Raw genomic sequence first — 22,377 nt, 5'->3', positions numbered from 1 at the left:
AGTAAACAGATGCTGATGGAAATGTTACCGTCTATAAAGCTCGACTTGTCGCAAAAGGTTTTCGACAAATTCAAGGAGTTGACTACGATGAGACTTTCTCACCCGTAGCGATGCTAAAGTCTGTTCGGATTATGTTAGCAATTGCTGCATTTTTCGATTACGAAATCTGGCAGATGGATGTCAAAACCGCGTTCCTTAATGGTCACATTGAGGAAGAGTTATACATGGTTCAGCCCAAAGGTTTTGTCGATCCTAAGGATGCTAATAAGGTATGCAAACTTCAGCGTTCCATTTATGGGCTGAAGCAAGCATCTCGGAGTTGGAATCTCCGTTTTGATAAGGTGATCAAAGGGTTTGGATTTGTCCAAACTCACGGAGAAGCTTGTATTTACAAGAAAGTGAGTGGGAGCTCTGTAGCATTTCTAATACTGTATGTGGATGACATATTGCTGATTGGGAATGATATAGAACTTCTTAAAAGTGTTAAAGGGTATTTGAGTAAAAGTTTTTCAATGAAAGACCTTGGTGAAGCAGCTTACATATTAGGCATCAAGATTTATAGAGATAGATCAAGACGCCTGATAGGACTTACACAAAGTACATACCTTGACAAAGTTTTGAAAAGGTTCAAAATGGATCAAGCAAAGAAAGGGTTCTTGCCCATGTTGCAAGGTAAGATATTGAGTAAGACTCAGTGTCCAGCTTCGGCAGAAGATAGAGAAAAGATGAATAGTATCCCCTATGCCTCAGCCATAGGCTCTATTATGTATGCCATGCTGTGTACTAGACCAGACGTGTGTCATGCTGTTAGTTTGACTAGCAGGTACCAAAGTGATCCAGGAGTGGAACACTGGACAGCAGTTAAGAATATCCTTAAGTACCTAAAAAGGACTAAAGAAATGTTTCTCGTTTATGGAGGTGACGAACAGCTCGTCGTAAAGGGTTACGTCGATGCTAGTTTTGACACTGATCCGGATGACTCTAAGTCTCAATCCGGATACGTATTTATTTCGAATGGTGGTGCAGTTAGCTGGAGGAGTTCCAAGCAGAGCGTTGTGGCAGCATTAACAACTGAAGCGGAATATGTGGCTGCTTCAGAAGCGGTACAGGAAGGAGTTTGGATGAAGGAGTTCATATCTGAACTTGGTGTGGTTCCGAGTGCGTTGGATCCCATGGACATCTATTGTGACAACACTGGTGCCAGAGCCAACGCCAAGGAGCCGAGGTCTCACAAGAATTCCAAGCATATTAAACGCCGGTTTCACACTATTCGTGAATATGTCAAGGATGGTGACATAAAGATTTGCAAAGTACATACGGATCTGAATGTCGCAGATCCGTTGACTAAACTTCTTCCACGAGCAAAACATGATCAACACCAAGACTCCATGGGTGTTAGATTTATTACAATGTAAACTAGATTATTGACTCTAGTGCAAGTGGGAGACTGTTGGAAATATGCCCTAGAGGCAATAATAAATTTGTTACTATCATATTTCATTGTTCTTGATAAATGTTTATTGCCCATGCTATAATTGTATTGATTGGAAACTCAAATACATGTGTGGATAAATAAACAAATACCGTGCCCCTAATACGCCTCTACTAGATTAGCTCGTTGATTAAAGATGATTAAGGTTTCCTAACCATAGACATGTGTTGTCATTTAATAACGAGGTCATATCATTAGGAGAATGATGTGATGGACAGACCCAAACCTAAACATAGCTTTTGATCGTGTCACTTAAGTTTAAGTTGCTTATGTTTTATTATGTCAAGTATTATTTCTTTAGACCATGAGATCATGCCACTCCCTAGTACCGGAAGAATACTTTGTGGGCATCAACCGTCATCTCGTAACTGGGTGATCATAAAGGTGTTTTTCAGGTATCCCAGAAGGTGCTTGTTGGGTTGTATGGATCAAGACTGGGATTTGTCACTCCTTGTGACGGAGAAACCTGCGTCAAACGAAATCAAAAGACAAAAACAAGTTCGATCTAGTAGAAAAAATCTGAAAAACGATCCAATCTAATCCAGCAACTCGACACGATTAATGCAGCAAAGATTCAACAATGCAAAACTAAAGTGAAAATTGCAAGGCTCAGATTGGTTCTAGGACAACGTAACTAATCTAAATTATTATTTTTGGCTTTTTCTTGACAATAGGTAAAAAACAGATCTAAGCTAGGGATAAATTGAAAGATCTCAGCGAGCAACGTTAAGCTCTGATACCACGTGATAGCCTCGAGGGTGTCCCGATATTTCGGTGAGATACCTAATTATCGATTTGGTAGGAGGTGACGTTGACGATCCGACTACAACCTAGGAGGCAGCGCCTTAGCAATCGATACACCAACTCCAGAAGGTTATTGATCCCGCAGGGGCACGATCAACCTGACCACGAAGGTCTTTGTTCCTGCAAGCAATCGAAGAACAAGCAAGAACAAGATGAAAAGCAATCTGAAATTGTGAATAGGAGATATGAAGGTTCACGAATCTGAATACTCAATATAGTTGGAGTCTTGATGACGGTAAAACAGGTGGTCTAACCGACACACGCGATTACACGAAAGTAGCAAAGGCTAAACTTTATCTAATCAAAACCCAAGGCTCCATATGTTGGGTTCGTTGCATAGGAAACAAAAATTTTCCTACGAGAAGTGCGGAAGAAACCCAAGAATATATATACTAGATGTATGTAACGAGAGGGATCATGAACACCATACCCTCGTAGACCGCTAAGCGTTACAATCACGAGATCGTTGTTGGTGTAGTGGAACTTTCAATGAGATCAATCTCAGTGCCGAACGGACAGCACCTCCTTGGTATCCACACGTTCAGCTTCACGTTATCTCCTCCTTCCTCGATCCAGCAAGCGAGAGGGAGAGGTGGACGAGATCCCGGCAGCACGACGGCGTGGTGACTATGGTGAATATTCTCACGGGCAGGGCTACGCCGTGCGCGTGAGAAGAGGAGGAGAGGAGGGCTCAGGGGAGAGAGATCCAACTGAAAGCTTGGGGTGTCTCTCTCCCTTGCCCCCCCTTTCTATTTATATAGGGGTAGAGGAGGCGTGGCCGGCCAGGACTATCCCGTGGCCAGGACTCTCATGCGGCCAGGACTCTCCCGCGGCCAGGACTCTCCTCCTGGCCGCATGGGCCCTGTGGGCTAGCCCCTCGGCCCATTAAGGCCAGGGTGCTCCCTCACAGGCCCATTTAGCCCAGGGATAGGTGGGCCTCAAGGTGGAACCCTCCGGATCCCTCCGGAACCTTCTAGAAGCTTCCCGGTCAAAACCGGGAAATATTCCAAACTTTCCAGAACCCTGAAAACAACTTTCCATATATAAATCTTTATCTCCGGAACATTCCGGAGCTCCTCGTTGCGTCTAGGATCCCATCCAAGACTCCGAATCATAATTCGATATCATCATCATTTATCTCATCTAACCCAAGCAACATGAAACGTTAAGTGTGTGACCCTACGGGTTCGAGAACATGTGGACATGATCAAATATCAATAACCAATAGCGGGACCTGGATGTCCATAATAGTTCCCACATATTCCACGAAGATCTCATCGGTTGAACCACTATGTCGAGGATTCAATTAATCCAGTATCCAATTCTCTTTGTCTCGCGATATATTACTTGCCCGAGATTTGATCGTCGGTATCGCCATACCTAGTTTAATCTCGTTACCGGCAAGTTCTCTTTACTCGTTCCGTAATATAATACCCCCGCAACTAAACACATTAGTCGCATGCTTGCAACCTCATTAGGATGTTATATTACCGAGAGGGCCCATCTTCCGCCGCCAAACTTCCTGCCACACCACCGTCATAATCTTCTACCGCCACCATATCTTCCACCGAGTCCCTCTTCGAGTCCTACACCGAGTCCCTTGTCGAGTCCTACACCGAGTCCCTCTTCGAGTTCTACATCGAAGAGGCAAGTTATAGTTTTCAGCCGCGAGTTTGAGTCCGAGTCCAATCAAGAGTGCTTTTAGAAAGTGTTTCATAATAGATCGAATTTTGTTTAGAGATCAAGTTGTTCGGAAAGTTGTGAAAAAAAAAGAAGGGAAAGAAAAAAAAAAGAAAGAAAGAAAGAAAAAAAAAACGAAAAAAAGAGAGAAAGAGTTTGAGTCAGTTTCGGACCCGAGTCCGAGTAGAATTTTAGTTTCGGGTGGGTTTGACCCGTGTTCAGTAAAACGGACGTATCTTTTGCGGATCAACTCGGATTTGGACGTTCTTAGACTTTTTGGAAAGCTCACGACGAGGCGCATCAGGAAATATCCAGGGCAATAGCCCTGCACTTTGACCCTCAAATTCGGTTTGTAAGGTGGACTCGGACTTCCAAGTTTCTGCATCCGTTTTTCGGCGTCGCTGCAGCCCGGTGTTTTTGAGTTTTCTCCACCGTCCGACATCCGTTTTGAGTGATCTTGCCCTTGCTAGAAAGTTTGTGTCGATACGCTTCTAACCCATATTTTTCCATATTTTTCTGAATTTTTCTTACTGCAGCCTTTGCTGTTCTTCGACAGACTGACGTAAAGTTTTCCTTTGTGCACTATCGGATTTTGCGGGATAGTGGGATGAAGCGGCTCGGACCAACCTTACTTGTCTTCGCACAAGAGACCGGTTCCGCAATTAACATGCAACTTGTATTGCATAAGGTGGCTGGCGGGTGTCTGTCTCTCCCACTATAGTTGAAATCTGATTTGCAATGGGAGGCCTATATGGTTAATAAGCAATTTGTATATCACCGTTGTGGCTTTTGCGTAAGTAAGAACGGTTCTTTTAGTGCAGCCCCTAAAGCCACGTAAAACATGCAACAACAAAGTAGAAGCGTCTAACGTGTTTTTGCAGGGGCATGTGATGTGGTATGGCCAAGATATGATATAATATATTTGATGTATGAGATGATCATGTTTTGTAATATTTCACGACTTGCATGTCGATGAGTTTGGCAACCGGCAGGAGCCGTATGGTTGTCTCATTAATTATTGTATGACCTTCGTGTCAATGATTTAATCGCCATGTAATTGCTTTACTTTATCGCTAGTAGTAGCAATAGTCGTAGTAGCAATAGTTGGTGGAGGCAACTATACATGACGCCCGAGGACCTAGGCGCCATGCTGGTGATGATGGAGATCATGCCCGTGCTTTGGAGATGGAGATCAAAGGCACACGAAGAGAAGGCCATATCATGTCACATTATTTATGCATGTGATGTTTATCCCTTTTATGCATCTTATTTTGCTTAGTTGACGGTAGCATTATAAGATGATCCCTCATTGTTAATATCAAGATAATAATGTGTTCTCCCTTAGTATGCACCGTTGCAAAAGTTCGTCGTTTTGAAGCACCACGTGATGATCGGGTGTTATAAACTCTACGTTCGCATACAACGGGTGTAAGCCAGTTTTACACATGCAGGAATACTTTGGTTAACTTGACGAGCCTAGCATGTACAGACATGGCCTCGGAACACAAGGAACCGAAAGGTTAAACATGAGTCATATGAATGATGTGATCAACATGCTGATGTTTACCATTGAAGCTACTCCATCTCACGTGATGATCGGACTTGGTGTAGTGAATTTGGATCATGTGTCACTAAACAACCCGAGGGATGTTGATTTTAGTGGGAGTTCATTAGTAATTTGATTAGCTTGAACTTATTATCATGAACTTAGTCTAATTGCCTTTGCAAATATGCTGTAGATCAATGGCTCGTACTACGTTCAATATGAATACTCTCCTAGAGAAAGATAAACTGAAGTCCAATGGAAGCAACTTTACGGACTGGTTCCGGAATGTGAGGATTATCCTCGAAGCTGCCAAAAAGGCTTATATTTTTGATGCAGCGCTTGGTGCAGAACCCGCAGCAACTGAGTCTGCTGACGTTAGGAACGTTTGGCTGACTCAATCTGAGGACCACAATGTAGTTAGGTGCGGCCTCTTGCTTGGTATGGAACCTGAGCTCCAAAAGCGTTTTGAGCACCACTCGGCATATGCTATGATTGGGGAACTGAATACTTTATTTCAGACCCAAGCCTGTGCGGAGAGGTATGATGCCTCCGAAAGGTTCTTTAACTGCAAGATGGAGGAGAACAGCTCCGTTAGCGAGCACGTGCTCAGAATGTCTGGGTACGCCGACCGCCTGAGACAACTGGGAATTGAGATTCCTAATGAATTAGGCATTGACCGGGTTCTTCAGTCACTACCACCTAGCTATAAAAGTTTTGTGGTGAACTACAATATGCAAGGGATGGATAGGACACTTCCTCAGCTCCTCGCGATGTTAAAAAACCGCGGAGGTGGAAATCAAAAAGGAGCATCAAGTGTTGATGGTCAATAAGACCACCAGTTTCAAGAAGGCAAAGGGTAAGAAGGGAAATTTCAAGAAGGGTGGCAAAACTGTTGCCACTCCCGCGAAGAAGCCCAAATCTGGACCTAAGCCGGATACTGAGTGCTTCTACTGCAAGGGGACTGGCCACTGGAAGCGTAACTGCCCCAAGTACTTGGCAGATAAGAAGGCTGGCAACGTCAAAGGTATATTTGATATACATGTTATTGATGTGTACCTTACTAGTACTCGTAGTAGCACCTGGGTATTTGATACTGGTTTAGTTGCTCACATTTGTAACTCGAAACAGGAGCTACAGAATAAACAAAGACTAGCAAGAGATGAGGTGACTATGCGCGTCGGGAATGGATCAAAAGTTGATGTGATCGCCGTCGGCACGCTCCCTCTACATTTATCTTCGGGATTAGTTTTAAACCTTAGTAATTGTTATTTGGTGCCTGCGTTGAGCATGAACATTATATCAGGATCTTGTTTAATGCAAGACGGTTATTCATTTAAATCAGAGAATAATGGTTGTTCGATTTATATGAGTAATATCTTTTATGGTCATGCACCACTTGTGAATGGTTTATTTCTATTAAGTCTCGATAGTAGTGACACACATATTCATAATGTTAATGCCAAAAGGTGCAAAGTGGATAATGATAGTTCAACATATTTGTGGCACTGCCGTCTAGGTCATATTGGTATAAAACGCATGAAGAAACTCCATTCTGATGGACTACTTGAATCACTTGATTTTGAATCATTTGATACATGTGAACCATGCCTCATGGGTAAGATGACTAGAACCCCGTTTTCAGGCTTAATGGAACGGGCCATTGACTTGTTGGAGATCATACATACTGATGTGTGCGGACAAATGAGTGTTACAACGTGCGGTGGATATCGTTACTTCCTAACCTTCACAGATGACTTGAGTAGATATGGGTATATTTACTTAATGAAAAACAAGTCTGAGACATTTGAAAAATTCAAGGAATTTCAGAATGAAGTGGAGAATCATCGTAACAAGAAAATTAAATTTCTACGATCGGATCGTGGAGGTGAATATTTGAGTTACGAGTTTGGCACGCATTTAAGACAATGTGGAATTGTTTCACAACTTACGCCGCCTGGAACACCACAACGCAATGGTGTGTCCGAACGTCGTAATCGTACTTTATTGGATATGGTACGGTCTATGATGTCTCTTACTGATTTGCCACTGTCGTTTTGGGGTTATGCATTAGAGACAGCCGCATTCACTTTAAATAGGGCACCATCTAAATCCGTTGAAACGACACCGTATGAATTATGGTTTGGCAAGAAACCTAAGCTGTCCTTTCTTAAAGTTTGGGGATGCGAAGCTTATGTAAAAAGGCTACAACCTGATAAGCTCGAACCCAAGTCGGAAAAATGCGTCTTCATAGGATACCCTAAAGAAACAATTGGGTACACCTTCTATCACAGATCCGAAGGAAAAGTGTTTGTCGCTAAGAACGGGTCCTTTCTAGAGAAGGAGTTTCTCTCGAAAGAAGTGAGTGGGAGGAAGGTAGAGCTCGATGAGGTTATTGAACCTTCTCTCGAATTTGAGTGTAGCGCAGCACCAGAAACTGTTCCCGTGCATCCTGCATCAGCTAGAGAGGAAGCTAATGATAATGATCATGAAGTTTTGAATGAGACAACTACTGAACTTCGCAGGTCGACGAGAACACGTAATACTCCTGAGTGGTACAATGTTCGTGTCATGAATGTCATGTTGTTGGACAACGATGAACCTGCGAATTATGAGGAAGCGATGATGAGCCCAGACTCCGAAAAATGGTTAGAAGCCATGAAATCCGAAATGGGATCCATGTATGAAAACCAAGTATGGACTTTGGTAGACTTACCGAATGACCGAAAGGCCGTTGAGAACAAATGGATTTTCAAGAAGAAAACAGATGCTGATGGAAATGTTACCGTCTATAAAGCTCGACTTGTCACAAAAGGTTTTCGACAAATTCAAGGAGTTGACTACGATGAGACTTTCTCACCCGTAGCGATGCTAAAGTCTGTTCGGATTATGTTAGCAATTGCTGCATTTTTCGATTACGAAATCTGGCAGATGGATGTCAAAACCGCGTTCCTTAATGGTCACATTGAGGAAGAGTTATACATGGTTCAGCCCAAAGGTTTTGTCGATCCTAAGGATGCTAATAAGGTATGCAAACTTCAGCGTTCCATTTATGGGCTGAAGCAAGCATCTCGGAGTTGGAATCTCCGTTTTGATAAGGTGATCAAAGGGTTTGGATTTGTCCAAACTCACGGAGAAGCTTGTATTTACAAGAAAATGAGTGGGAGCTCTGTAGCATTTCTAATACTGTATGTGGATGACATATTGCTGATTGGGAATGATATAGAACTTCTTAAAAGTGTTAAAGGGTATTTGAGTAAAAGTTTTTCAATGAAAGACCTTGGTGAAGCAGCTTACATATTAGGCATCAAGATTTATAGAGATAGATCAAGACGCCTGATAGGACTTACACAAAGTACATACCTTGACAAAGTTTTGAAAAGGTTCAAAATGGATCAAGCAAAGAAAGAGTTCTTGCCCATGTTGCAAGGTAAGATATTGAGTAAGACTCAGTGTCCAGCTTCGGCAGAAGATAGAGAAAAGATGAATAGTATCCCCTATGCCTCAGCCATAGGCTCTATTATGTATGCCATGCTGTGTACTAGACCAGACGTGTGTCATGCTGTTAGTTTGACTAGCAGGTACCAAAGTGATCCAGGAGTGGAACACTGGACAGCAGTTAAGAATATCCTTAAGTACCTAAAAAGGACTAAAGAAATGTTTCTCGTTTATGGAGGTGACGAACAGCTCGTCGTAAAGGGTTACGTCGATGCTAGTTTTGACACTGATCCGGATGACTCTAAGTCTCAATCCGGATACGTATTTATTTCGAATGGTGGTGCAGTTAGCTGGAGGAGTTCCAAGCAGAGCGTTGTGGCAGCATTAACAACTGAAGCGGAATATGTGGCTGCTTCAGAAGCGGTACAGGAAGGAGTTTGGATGAAGGAGTTCATATCTGAACTTGGTGTGGTTCCGAGTGCGTTGGATCCCATGGACATCTATTGTGACAACACTGGTGCCAGAGCCAACGCCAAGGAGCCGAGGTCTCACAAGAATTCCAAGCATATTAAACGCCGGTTTCACACTATTCGTGAATATGTCAAGGATGGTGACATAAAGATTTGCAAAGTACATACGGATCTGAATGTCGCAGATCCGTTGACTAAACTTCTTCCACGAGCAAAACATGATCAACACCAAGACTCCATGGGTGTTAGATTTATTACAATGTAAACTAGATTATTGACTCTAGTGCAAGTGGGAGACTGTTGGAAATATGCCCTAGAGGCAATAATAAATTTGTTATTATCATATTTCATTGTTCTTGATAAATGTTTATTGCCCATGCTATAATTGTATTGATTGGAAACTCAAATACATGTGTGGATAAATAAACAAATACCGTGCCCCTAATACGCCTCTACTAGATTAGCTCGTTGATTAAAGATGGTTAAGGTTTCCTAACCATAGACATGTGTTGTCATTTAATAACGAGGTCATATCATTAGGAGAATGATGTGATGGACAGACCCAAACCTAAACATAGCTTTTGATCGTGTCACTTAAGTTTAAGTTGCTTATGTTTTATTATGTCAAGTATTATTTCTTTAGACCATGAGATCATGCCACTCCCTAGTACCGGAAGAATACTTTGTGGGCATCAACCGTCATCTCGTAACTGGGTGATCATAAAGGTGTTTTTCAGGTATCCCAGAAGGTGCTTGTTGGGCTCTCCTCCTCTTCTCACGCGCACGGCGTAGCCCTGCCCGTGAGAATATTCACCATAGTCACCACGCCGTCGTGCTGCCGGGATCTCGTCCACCTCTCCCTCTCGCTTGCTGGATCGAGGAAGGAGGAGATAACGTGAAGCTGAACGTGTGGATACCAAGGAGGTGCTGTCCGTTCGGCACTGAGATTGATCTCATTGAAAGTTCCACTACACCAACAACGATCTCGTGATCGTAACGCTTAGCGGTCTACGAGGGTATGGTGTTCATGATCCCTCTCGTTACATACATCTAGTATATATATTCTTGGGTTTCTTCCGCACTTCTCGTAGGAAAATTTTTGTTTCCTATGCAACGAACCCAACATATGGAGCCTTGGGTTTTGATTAGATAAAGTTTAGCCTTTGCTACTTTCGTGTAATCGCGTGTGTCGGTTAGACCACCTGTTTTACCGTCATCAAGACTCCAACTATATTGAGTATTCAGATTCGTGAACCTTCATATCTCCTATTCACAATTTCAGATTGCTTTTCATCTTGTTCTTGCTTGTTCTTCGATTGCTTGCAGGAACAAAGACCTTCGTGGTCAGGTTGATCGTGCCCCTGCGGGATCAATAACCTTCTGGAGTTGGTGTATCGATTGCTAAGGCGCTGCCTCCTAGGTTGTAGTCGGATCGTCAACGTCACCTCCTACCAAATCGATAATTAGGTATCTCACCGAAATATCGGGACACCCTCGAGGCTATCACGTGGTATCAGAGCTTAACGTTGCTCGCTGAGATCTTTCAATTTATCCCTAGCTTAGATCTGTTTTTTACCTATTGTCAAGAAAAAGCCAAAAATAATAATTTAGATTAGTTACGTTGTCCTAGAACCAATCTGAGCCTTGCAATTTTCACTTTAGTTTTGCATTGTTGAATCTTTGCTGCATTAATCGTGTCGAGTTGCTGGATTAGATTGGATCGTTTTTCAGATTTTTTCTACTAGATCGAACTTGTTTTTGTCTTTTGATTTCGTTTGACGCAGGTTTCTCCGTCACAAGGAGTGACAAATCCCAGTCTTGATCCATACAACCCAACAAGCACCTTCTGGGATACCTGAAAAACACCTTTATGATCACCCAGTTACGAGATGACGGTTGATGCCCACAAAGTATTCTTCCGGTACTAGGGAGTGGCATGATCTCATGGTCTAAAGAAATAATACTTGACATAATAAAACATAAGCAACTTAAACTTAAGTGACACGATCAAAAGCTATGTTTAGGTTTGGGTCTGTCCATCACATCATTCTCCTAATGATATGACCTCGTTATTAAATGACAACACATGTCTATGGTTAGGAAACCTTAACCATCTTTAATCAACGAGCTAATCTAGTAGAGGCGTATTAGGGACACGGTATTTGTTTATTTATCCACACATGTATTTGAGTTTCCAATCAATACAATTATAGCATGGGCAATAAACATTTATCAAGAACAATGAAATATGATAATAACAAATTTATTATTGCCTCTAGGGCATATTTCCAACACCATAGGGGGGCTCATGGGGTATAAATAGGAGGGGAACTAGGTGGTTTTCGGTCAGGCCCTTGAGGGACTCCGAAACGGCCTAGGAATCCTCCTAAAACATAACGAAAACATCTAAAAATTGGCTGGACCCTATTACATGGCCTTAGACCCAATAAAACAAGGTTATAACCCTCATCTTTGGCCCATAAATACCCATTGGAGGGGGAATCCTCCACTTGGCCGAAATCCCATTGATGAAGAGGATGCGGCCTTCTTCTCATCTCTCGTTATGGCGGTTTCAATGTTCTGAAATCATCACTTGAGCTAGCTCCTGCCACCTTGCTGCCACCTCCATGGTTTGCTGTCTAACGCTGATCCTTGAGGTCCAAGCTAGGCCCTTCATTCCTAAAACACATAAAAGAACCCATCTTAGGCAGCAGCATATTCTCATTAATATTAAATGAACTACCGAGGAACGGAAGTACCTGATAATTTAGTTGTCGTGCACGAGCTCTAGTAATTGGTCCATGTATGTCCGGTACTTGAGTTGTAGGTGCTGTAGGGGCTATGGTTGTATCATTAGTTGGGATGTCTTCATCACATGTGATGAATTTTTTGAATTTAATGTAGCACAAATACTAGAGAAATGCATGAATTTATTCCTCAAACATATTTTCAATGGGACAGGATTTCTAAATTTAAATTGGTACAACTGCCCCAACAAGCATAGGAGCACATCAGTAACGGTCAACTACTCTGTGACCGTTACTGATGTATAGGTGCTCATCAGTAACGGTCTGTCGCTCTGTCGCCTGTTACTGATGTGAGCACATCAGTAACGGTTGCTGAGTCGCTCGCCTATTACTGATGTATAGATGCTCATCAGTAACGGTCGCGTGGTAAGGTGACCGCCACTGATGTGCTTCAGCATATAAAAGGAATGGCCGAAACCCCCCCGTTAGCCAACCGGACCCAAGCGAGGGCATCCGGGATAATGATCCGGGTCGGAGCGACAACATCCTTGTAAGCATACTTTTCAAACTCTTTTTCACTCCTTACCTTCATGAATAAAGATCTTACACACATATGCCTTCTTCTTGTTACACGCAGGCACCGGTGAAGTTTCGTATCCACATAGACAAGCCTAGGAAGCCTGTAGGCGCCATTGGCCGCCTGATGCCCAGACAATCACCGCCACTGGTGCACGGCATATGAACGACACACAAGTGAGTGTGATGGTGGACTCCGTCATCAACGACCATCGTGATTATGCTATCTCGCTACCTCCGGAGGAAGGCGTGGATATCCTAGGCGGTTGTCCAAACTACCGTATTATGTGGCCTAGGAGCTTGGTCTTTCTACAACCAGCGCCGGCCTTCTATGACTCCATCTCGCTCCGCCCACAAAGGTACTTCTCAATCACCGCTCGGCCTTTCCCCTAGGATACTTCCTCCTGTCGATGCCGGCAGAGATGAGGAGCGGGCAATGTCGATGCCTACACAGCTCAAAGATAGCCAGACCACAGGGTCGGCACAGGCTGGAAGCGTCCCTCCTACCTTCTCTCTCTTGGGTGCCGCTGAGTCCATCAGTGGCAACAGGATCGATGACAAGTACAAGGCAGAGGAGCAAAAGGCATGGGACAATAAGAGGAGGAATAAAAAGAGGGGGCACGGTGGCAAGACCATCAAGGACTTCTCCAATGTCAATCAAGATGAGATGCACTATGTGCCTGACATAACTGGAGTCTGGGAAGACAATAGGCCTGACATTCTCATGAAGAACCCCCGTCAAGGCCAGAGATTCGAAGACGGATCATATTTCGTGGCTAGGGAGTTTGACCGGGTGCTTATTTACTATACTGGAAGACCGATGGTCACCGAAGATTCCCTGCGTGCCGTGTCCAGAGAGATGCGAGAGCTTCATCAGTTCTACATGCAAGCATCAGCTGGTTCTCAACAGCATGCCCAACAAATCAATGTTGAATCCCACGAGACTATGGCTTCTTTGACCAAGAAACTAGGGACATTCAGGAACGTCCTATCACTTTTGGTGTGGAGTTCAACGAACTGTTCCACCTCTTCAACCGCCAAAAGCTTGATATCAACCTCTTAAGGCTATGGTCTGCCTACGAAGTAAGAGAAATGCGGCGAATGGAGGTAAAAAAAAGTAGTCATTCTAGACCCCGCGGTGTTCAACTACGGTGACATTGGTCTTGAGCCAGAAAAGGATCCCTCAAGAACCCTGTCATCTAAATACTTGGTGGCATGTCTGGAGAAATACGCGGACCACGACTTTATCCTCTTCTTCCTTAATTTGGAGTAAGTTCAATTTTATATATGGAACCGTTTGTTTTTTCTAATTCACTCTTCCTTATACACCCTTAGATACTAAATTTTGTTTCTTTTGAAAACAGAAACCATTGGGTGACACTACTCATTTGTTTGCCTTGGTCCGCGGTGTACTACTTGGATTCACTACTTCCGAAGAAGGGTGTTCGAGATCGGTACTGGAAACCCATCAAATCACTGATTAACACTGCCTGGAAAGTGGCGACCAAGGGAAAACTAGCTGGTAAAGGCTATAAAGACGAGCCTCACCACAACCACAGGTTTCCTTGCCAGCAACCGCCGGCCGGCAGCGTGTACTGTGGCTACTACTGCTGTCACATCCTTATGGAGAATGCCAGCATGTTCAAGCCTGAGTGAAAGGGGTCAATCGCGGCTATGGAAGAGTACTGGCGGCCTCGAATGACAATGGCACACCGACCTAAATGGGTCGTGTATAACATTCAAAGGGAGTTCGACCATGTCATCAACAATGAGGTCATCAAACCTAGTGGAGACTTCTACGAACGCGTGGAACAAGTGGTGACTAGGGTTCCCCCACAACAATAGCTTCAAACTTGAAATGAGATACATCTGTATTCTTTATATGCTTCTGTGAAATTTTGACACTTTGTAATCAATGTCGTGAAGTGAGATACATTTGTATTCTTTATATGCTTTAAATGATGTGGCTTTATATACATTTGTATGCTTTAAATGGTGTGGCTGTGTATTTTTCTGTGTTGTGCTGTGATGTGATGTGCTGTGTATTCAAATATATATTTTTCTGTGTATTTTCTGTGGTTTTAGTTCTTTTTAATTACTGAAAATGTGTCAGTTTCGGTCGCTCGCCCGACACTGATGTGGCAAAGCGACCGTTACTGATGTTGTTTAAATGGTACATCAGTAACGGTCGGGTCGGGCCGCCCGCCACTGATGATATGTACATCAGTAACGGTCGCAGAGACCGTTACTGTCTGCGACCGTTACTAATGATACCCATCATCAGTAACACGAAGTTAGTAACGGCGGCACCGACCGTTACTGATGTTGTTTTTCGACCGTTACTGATAAGCCTTTCTGTAGTAGTGTTGGATGTCCTGTGTATGCTCTTTTTCTTGTACTAGTTTAATTTAGTCCTTGATTCAATATATGGCTAGCAGACTGGATTTGGTGGTAGATCACAAAGGCTCTTCTTCCAAAGGTGCGCAGATGGTTAATATCAACCAAACAAGCAACAAAGTGGCACATTGTTCGTTCAGTTAGGAGACCGTGGGTTGTGCAGTGGTGTGTTTCTATGGGCTAGGCTGTGCTGTGTCTTCTTGTGTTTACAAACCAAAGTTTTGGTTAATTGATGGTATTTTAGGCTACCGTTCCCTAATCTCTTTTTCCAGTCCCATGAATATGTTTATCGAATAGAAGTGTTGTATTTTGAAATTTTGAATTTAAGGCATGATTGAGCCTGTAATCCTCGAGTTAGAAGAGATAGCTCCATATCCATTATACTATCTTGTGTTAACAGAATTACATACGTGAAATACAGAATCATCTTCAAAAGAAAAAAACTTAGATCCGTTATTTACAAAAAAAAATAACAATATGTGGTTACCTCAAATCCCTGTCCCCGGAAAAAAAAGGGATCTGCCAAAACCTTGTTAAGAACTGGCTATGCGTATTTATATGAACAACTGAACATTATATAATTATCGATAAAGCTCAACCATTCAAAAAAACAAGTGTATACATATAATGCGACATTGATCGACAGTTAACAAACTATTAAATTGTCAAAACAATTAATCACCGGTCTCATCAACTGAAAAATAGCACAGGACCGACATATATAGACGTGTTGTAATAAGAGAATGACGCCGTACGCAGATGGCAGATCGGCAGTGCAGCTCAAAAGACCTTGGCGACGTCCTTCATGAGGCCCGGGTTGGCGTTGCAGAAGGAGATGAACTCGTCGAAGTCGATGAAGCCGTCGCCGTCTGTGTCGATCTCCGCCATCATGCGCTGCACCTCGTCCGCCGACGTCGACCCCAGCGTCCGCAGCGCGTCCGTCAGCTCCGACAGCGAGATCTTCCCGTCGCCGTTGGTGTCGAACCTCTTGAAGATCCTCTCCATGTCCTCCGCCGCCGCCATCCTCGATCCCTCCCTCCTTGCCCTGCCTTTCCTCTTCCTCTTCTCTCCCGTGGAAACGGATCCAGCAATGGGGCTTTCTTGATCAGCTTAGATTCTCCTGTTTGTGCTGCCGGATGCCTATATATGGTGATCGTTCAAGCCTTGCTCGCCATTGTTGTAGCTGAGTTTGTGGAGACTGGATTCCGAGGGTCCTAAGCCATCCGTCTCGTCCCCAAACGGCCGTTCATTTCGCGCCAACCGACAGAACCGTTCAACCATTCGTTTCAATCAAGGCCCATAACAACCATTCTGGGCCGAATTCCATGGGGGTGAAAGCACAAAGGCCGGATTATATATCCGGCCCATTAGAAGCGCGAGAGAGGAATCCCCAGTTCGGACGGTGGTCGTGTTAACTGCACCGCCTCAGGCGGCGGCGGCGGTCAGGTCCATTCCCCCCCTCGGCCGCGTCTCTTCTGTGCTTCTTCTACCATGGCAGTGGCGATCTCCGTGGCGGCGCGCCGCCTCCTCTCGCGGCCCGCCCGCTGCTGCCGGGCTTTCTGGTCCGCATCGTGGAGCGGGGACCCGGAGGCCTCCGCCGCAGCGTCCCCGTCGCCGTCGCCGGAGAAGAAGAAGAAGCTGCCTTCGTCATCCGAGCACCGCCTCGCGGACGTGAGGGACGCCGTAAACGAACGGAAGCTCCCTCCCGAGCTCCGCGGCCGCCCCAACGCCGTCAGGTATCCTCACCCCCTTTCCGCCTCAAAGGCTTGGATATTTCCTGCAATCAGATCACCTCTGGTAAGTTTATGTTACTTTCCAAGTTTTATGAAGCCATTTACGCAACCAAACATCTTACACGGTTACGCTGTGAGAGTATAAGTTGTGAGAAGAACAATATACTTCACTTCTTTTTTTTTTTTGAGGGAACAATATACTTCACTTTGAACAACTGACAAACAGATCGGCCAAGCACGTAAATTAGTCTTTGCAACGATTACCTGACCTACGTCGTAGTTTTTAGAACGACAGGAGGCCCTCAGAGTGTAACCAGAAAAGGTAAACAAGTCTACTCAGCTGTAACCGCAGTCTGAAGATAAACTGAAAAACAAACTGAAAATGCAGTGGAACAAACATCCGGCTCAAAAACTGAAGCTTGCCGGCGCCTTCAGAAAAGCGCCGAACCACCAACCCCAGCTTGTTCCTGAGCAGGTCTCGCTGCAGCAGCTCAGAGGGAGTCGGGGCACAGTCGAGGACAGAGTAGGGGCTGCGGTCAGCCGCAGTCTTCACCGGAGGTTCCGATGTTGAAACAGCAACAACAGAAGATGGCGAACTTGAAAACAGAACAGGTGATTGAGAATGGCAAGGACTTGCCTTCCTCAGCTCCAGGGCTCCAGGCCAGCGCCAAAGGTGCCCCCAAAATCTGGGAAACTGCTCGGCTGAAGCTGTGCATACTGTCCAGCATGCAATCCTTGAACAGTTGTGACCATTTCCTGAGCGACTGCAGGATCAAACACCAGATCTGTTTAACAGACAACCATAACTGATTATTCAATATTATACTATTGTGAAATGTCCAAATGCTCCAAAGAACTGTAGCACAGACAAGTGAAGGACAGACAACTTTTTATTAGCAATCCAAAGCTCAGCAATAGACTCAAAACAGTGACCTAGCTGCCTAAAGAAGGCAGAGACCATGCACCAAAACTGCTTTGCCACACCTACGTGGGAAATTTAACTAGCTCCAACATCTTGTCGTGTGAGCTAAATCAATATGCAATTGTAAAGCCAGCATGTTCAACTGTTCTTTCAAAACTATTCAACAACTCCAACGCCTTGTGTGTGAGCTAAATCCACAAGAAATTCTAAAATCCAGCTTGTTCAAGTTTGAATATTCTTTCAAAACTGTTCAATTACCATCCAGATCTAGGTGCATGGGGAGAAACTCATTTGTTCTACTCAAAGCATATGGTTTTATGGTCCTTGTGATGCTATTGCTGAAAGCTGCCTCCAGGGCCTTCGCAATGATGGTCAAATGTCTGCTCATGATGTTGGCTGCTTCACCAGCAAAACAAAACTAGGTTGGGTGCTGCTTTTGTTCAGAGCCTATCCAACTTCAGACGGCGTGTAACATCGAAACAATCTCTAGCTGGCGGTAATAAACTTTTGGTCTTTTATCTGTGTTAAATTGTCGGCGGTATCATCCATGAAGATGTGACATGTTCAAAATTCATCCCCTAGGTGATAATGTGATCGTTTCTAGAACGTCTCATTGACCTGTTGAAGCCAAGGGGAACTGAACTTTTCCCACTATACTGATCAACGTAGTTCAATTGTGCATGCTCCCTTTATGCATCTGTAGTCTGTGATAGTATTTAGTATGAAGGCATACTTGTGTCAAATGCAGCCAATTTATTGTTGTTGGTTACGTAAGTGTACTGCAAAAATATGATACGCTGAGGTAGTTTTATGCAATTAGATAGCTATATATCAGTTATGATATAAATTTGTTTCCTGGGGTTATGTAGGCATGTTCACTTATCACACAGTTTACACGGTTAACGTTTTGTAAGAACAACAACTATAATGCAGTTTCAACTGACAAATAGAAGTAGAACTACCATGCCAAACATGGAAAATAATGTTTGTGTCACTTACTTGATCTATTTTGTATTCCTCCGATCCTAAATAGTTGTCATTGTTTAGTTCAAATTTGAACTAAAACAACAAGAATTTAGGATCGGAGGTTAACCAGATATACATTATAGTGCGGTATCTTCATAGTTTTGTATTTATGCTCAGTATGTCAACAACAACAATTAACCTCTCATGGAAACTTAACTACCTCGGTATATCTTGGCGTTTTCCTGAGTTTAGTTTTTTTAGCATCTGAAGTCAGCATGTTAAACTGTGAACCTATTCAGTAACCCTCCAGATTTGGAGTACATGCGGTGGAACTCTTTGTTCTACTCAAAAGCATAGTGGTTTACTCATAAGATTCTGACAATATGGCTATGTATGTTTGCCGTCCTTAACATATTGTCACTCAAAGCTGCCTCTGTGGCTGGGTGATGATGACCAAATTGTGGGTCACTATTTGGATGCTGTATATCCTCAGGCCTCTCCAACGTCTATATGATGTTCAACGTTGATTAGAAAGAAATCTCTAGTCAATGGTAATAGTTAAGGTAATCATTTTTCCTTGGTGGTAATAAAACATGGGTTTTGTTCTGAACGTTTTATTGGACTGTTGAACCCAGGAAGTTCTGAGCCAAGCCCAGTGTAGTGATTAGGATGGTTCAGCTGTTGAAGGCCCTATATACACATCCAGTTGTCTGATGTCTGTAATTTGTCTGTCGATCTCTCAGTTTAATTATCCGTGTGCACACTACAGCCTAGACAATCATTGGTGGAGTACTGCATTCAAATCTCTTGGCCTGTATAAATCGATGCTGATAACAATATGCAATTCTTCAGACTGGACAGTTGGTTAGGTTTTTTTCTCATTGGTGCCTGCGCATTACTGTCTCACCGATCATGTGGACTCTTGATTGTTCCTAATTAGGAACTTCCTTGCTATTTTGCAGATCTGAGACTGACATAGTGAACGTTGTGGAACAAAGAATATGGCATTCAATGGAGGAAGGGCACTTTGAAAACCTACCTGGGAAGGGCAGGCCCCAGAACCTCACCACAAATCCTCACGCAGATCCTGCAGAAGACACCCTTTACAGGATACTTTCGAAGAATGGTTGTGCACCAGAATGGGTAGAGCTTAACAAGGAAATCCGTGGAATGATTGCGAGATGGAGGTCAGTGTTGAGGAAGGCTTGGGCAAACCGCTGTGAACAAAATGGTTCTACCTGGCACGATGATCGCAGGGCTCTACAGGAGAAAATTCGCCAAATAAACGACAAGGTACTGCTCCATACCAGGTCTCACATGTATAGTCAATGCTTCAAAATGGCTAACTAATTTTGTGGTGTCATTTTGCTGGGATTCTCCTTTTGCAGGTTTTCCGATACAATCTTATAGTACCCTTTGGACGGCAAATGTCTGGTCTTAACTGGGACAGGGAGTTCGAAAAATTGAAATTGAAGTAAGGAAAGAGCACTGGGCTGCTGCTAGTCTACTAGGACATGCTTTCAGAGTCTTGGATTTGTTGTATGTTAGTAACCTAGTTCGTCGAGTAGGAAATCAAGATATATAGTATAGCCAGTAGATCTTATGCAGTTATGTTTCTATGATTCAAACCCAACCCATGGGAGTAAAGCTTTACAAATTACACAATATTACAAGCGATGGGATCTTGAATGCATGGAGCTACAGGTGCACATGGCACCCCCGGAAAATTGGAGATTTTTTAACCTTGTAGTCATCAATCTAATTCTACTACGGAGGGAGTGCATACATCTGTTAAAAATACGTGTAAATGTAATTTGAACTATGAACATTTAGTTTGGCACCCCATTTAATCCTACATCAGCCACCGGCTAGAGGTGGTAACTTGATGTATTGTTGTTTTTCATTAAACTAACTAGTTAGTGTGCCCGTGCAACGCACGGTGGACTAACCACTGACCAAGCTGGTCATTCGCCTTAAATTCATTGGATCTAAATGTTAGTACAGTATTAGTATTGATATATATTTTCATGTTGGTTAGAAACATACTTTGTTAGAAAGCTGCAACTCGATGGTCTTTCTTGTAGTAGCTTTAAGCTGTACAATTTTCTTTTCCATATTACGGAGCAACATATGGAGAGTAACAAGAGATAGTTGGAGAGGCCTCTTATGTGTGTTGAGGCATGTAACACCAATGAAGATTCCATTACAAAATACATCAATATTTACGGTTAGCTCGAAAATAAAAAAGAGTTGTAGCTCAAAATAATCACCTGTTGTCACCTGAAACCCAGTTCAACATCAACTCTTTCACGATGTGCTATCCTCAACTTTAGTCTGTATTGTTCCATCATACTCTTATGACGATTGTAATATAATTTTAACTGACATTTCATAAGCCCAATAATAAATAATTGGTGGCACAGTCAACAAACTGTTTTAATATGGCTGGCAGACAAAATCCATCCAAGTTTCATTTAGAAGTGCAAAGCTACCAACAAAGGTCCCAGACCAACACCAAAATATGGTTTGTAACTTTGTAAGTAGTAGCCATGATTATTTGCCATTCTTGTCAATCCATGTATAATAGTAACACTTGTCCTTCGCATAACTGAAGCCAAACATGAAAACAAATTCCAACTGTCAGAGATATTCATCCAAGTATGACAACAAACAAGCGGTGTTGAATCATCATCAAAGATAGTTCCATCACAAGAACGGACAACTGCACCTGCAACACAGCAGAAATGGTCAGCCATCTCCTTGCTTGCAGATATACAACCCCATACATGAGAAAGACCAGCAACATCGATAATTTATATGTCTAAGCTAAAAGAATATGCATGCTCGGTCACGGCCATAAAAAAACTCTTCTAATTATTTCTTATATATGTCTGTAATAAGATGGACATCTATACTATGATTTAACCTCAGATCATAAAATTTGTGGGAAATAAGATATATATTCGTTCACTTTTTTCCCTCTCTTTGATCTTTTCCTTCGAAGAGACAATAGGTATTTTGGATTGTCTTCCCATATTTTCATCATCTCCGGTGCATGTTAACAGTAGCAGCAGCAGCACAGAGCCAAGGATTTATGTAGTTCAAGCTAACTGAACAACTGAGAAAGAATGCACAGTACCAAACAATGTATGCCAATGTAAGAATGTGGAGGATGTACATTGAGTCATAAGTTTCTACTCCTTATTTAAGAATATCTAGAAGCTTTTTACAGACATTGGTTCATCTATGTATTTAAAATACAGACCACAATTCATTTGTAGTAAACAGATAGGGACTTATAGCTCCCGTCTATAGTACAGAATTCTCCATAATCACTTATAACTTTTGCCTTTAAGATCCGCATAGTTTATTTTGGGGTACTGACACAAAACCTAAGCCCATAACTCGTAGGGCATATGTATCAACTCATGCTTAATTTTCTGCATCATAAAATACAAATATCTCACAAAAAATACAAATAAATATACTCCTCGGGCTGGAAAAGACCTACACGGATACAACGCAATGGAACAAATCATATGAGATTGAAGCACTAACCTCTAACGCGGCCTCGGTGTGATGTCGTGATGAGCAGCGGTGGGGCAGCGG

General features: G+C 43.1%; 2 protein-coding genes across 2 annotated transcripts; one reads left to right on the top strand and one right to left on the bottom strand.

The window, feature by feature from the left end:
• Positions 1 to 15,700: 15,700 nt before the first annotated feature.
• On the bottom strand, positions 15,701 to 16,319 carry LOC100822168 (polcalcin Phl p 7). The gene has a single exon (XM_010239489.3). The coding sequence runs from the start codon at positions 16,168 to 16,170 to the stop codon at positions 15,928 to 15,930; it is 243 nt and encodes an 80-aa protein (XP_010237791.1). The 5' UTR covers positions 16,171 to 16,319; the 3' UTR covers positions 15,701 to 15,927.
• A 218-nt stretch (positions 16,320 to 16,537) lies between these two features.
• On the top strand, positions 16,538 to 20,658 carry LOC100828118 (dnaJ homolog subfamily C member 28). Its single transcript, XM_003576069.4, has 3 exons — positions 16,538 to 16,883; positions 19,731 to 20,061; positions 20,157 to 20,658. Exons 1-3 carry the CDS (start codon positions 16,639 to 16,641, stop codon positions 20,244 to 20,246), a joined length of 666 nt encoding a protein of 221 aa, XP_003576117.1. The 5' UTR covers positions 16,538 to 16,638; the 3' UTR covers positions 20,247 to 20,658.
• Positions 20,659 to 22,377: the final 1,719 nt, after the last annotated feature.

Source organism: Brachypodium distachyon, chromosome 4 (genome assembly GCF_000005505.3).
Source record: "Brachypodium distachyon strain Bd21 chromosome 4, Brachypodium_distachyon_v3.0, whole genome shotgun sequence".
Lineage (NCBI taxonomy): Eukaryota > Viridiplantae > Streptophyta > Magnoliopsida > Poales > Poaceae > Brachypodium > Brachypodium distachyon.
Note: the sequence above shows the minus strand (reverse complement) of the source record. Positions and strands in the feature narration are given on the sequence as shown.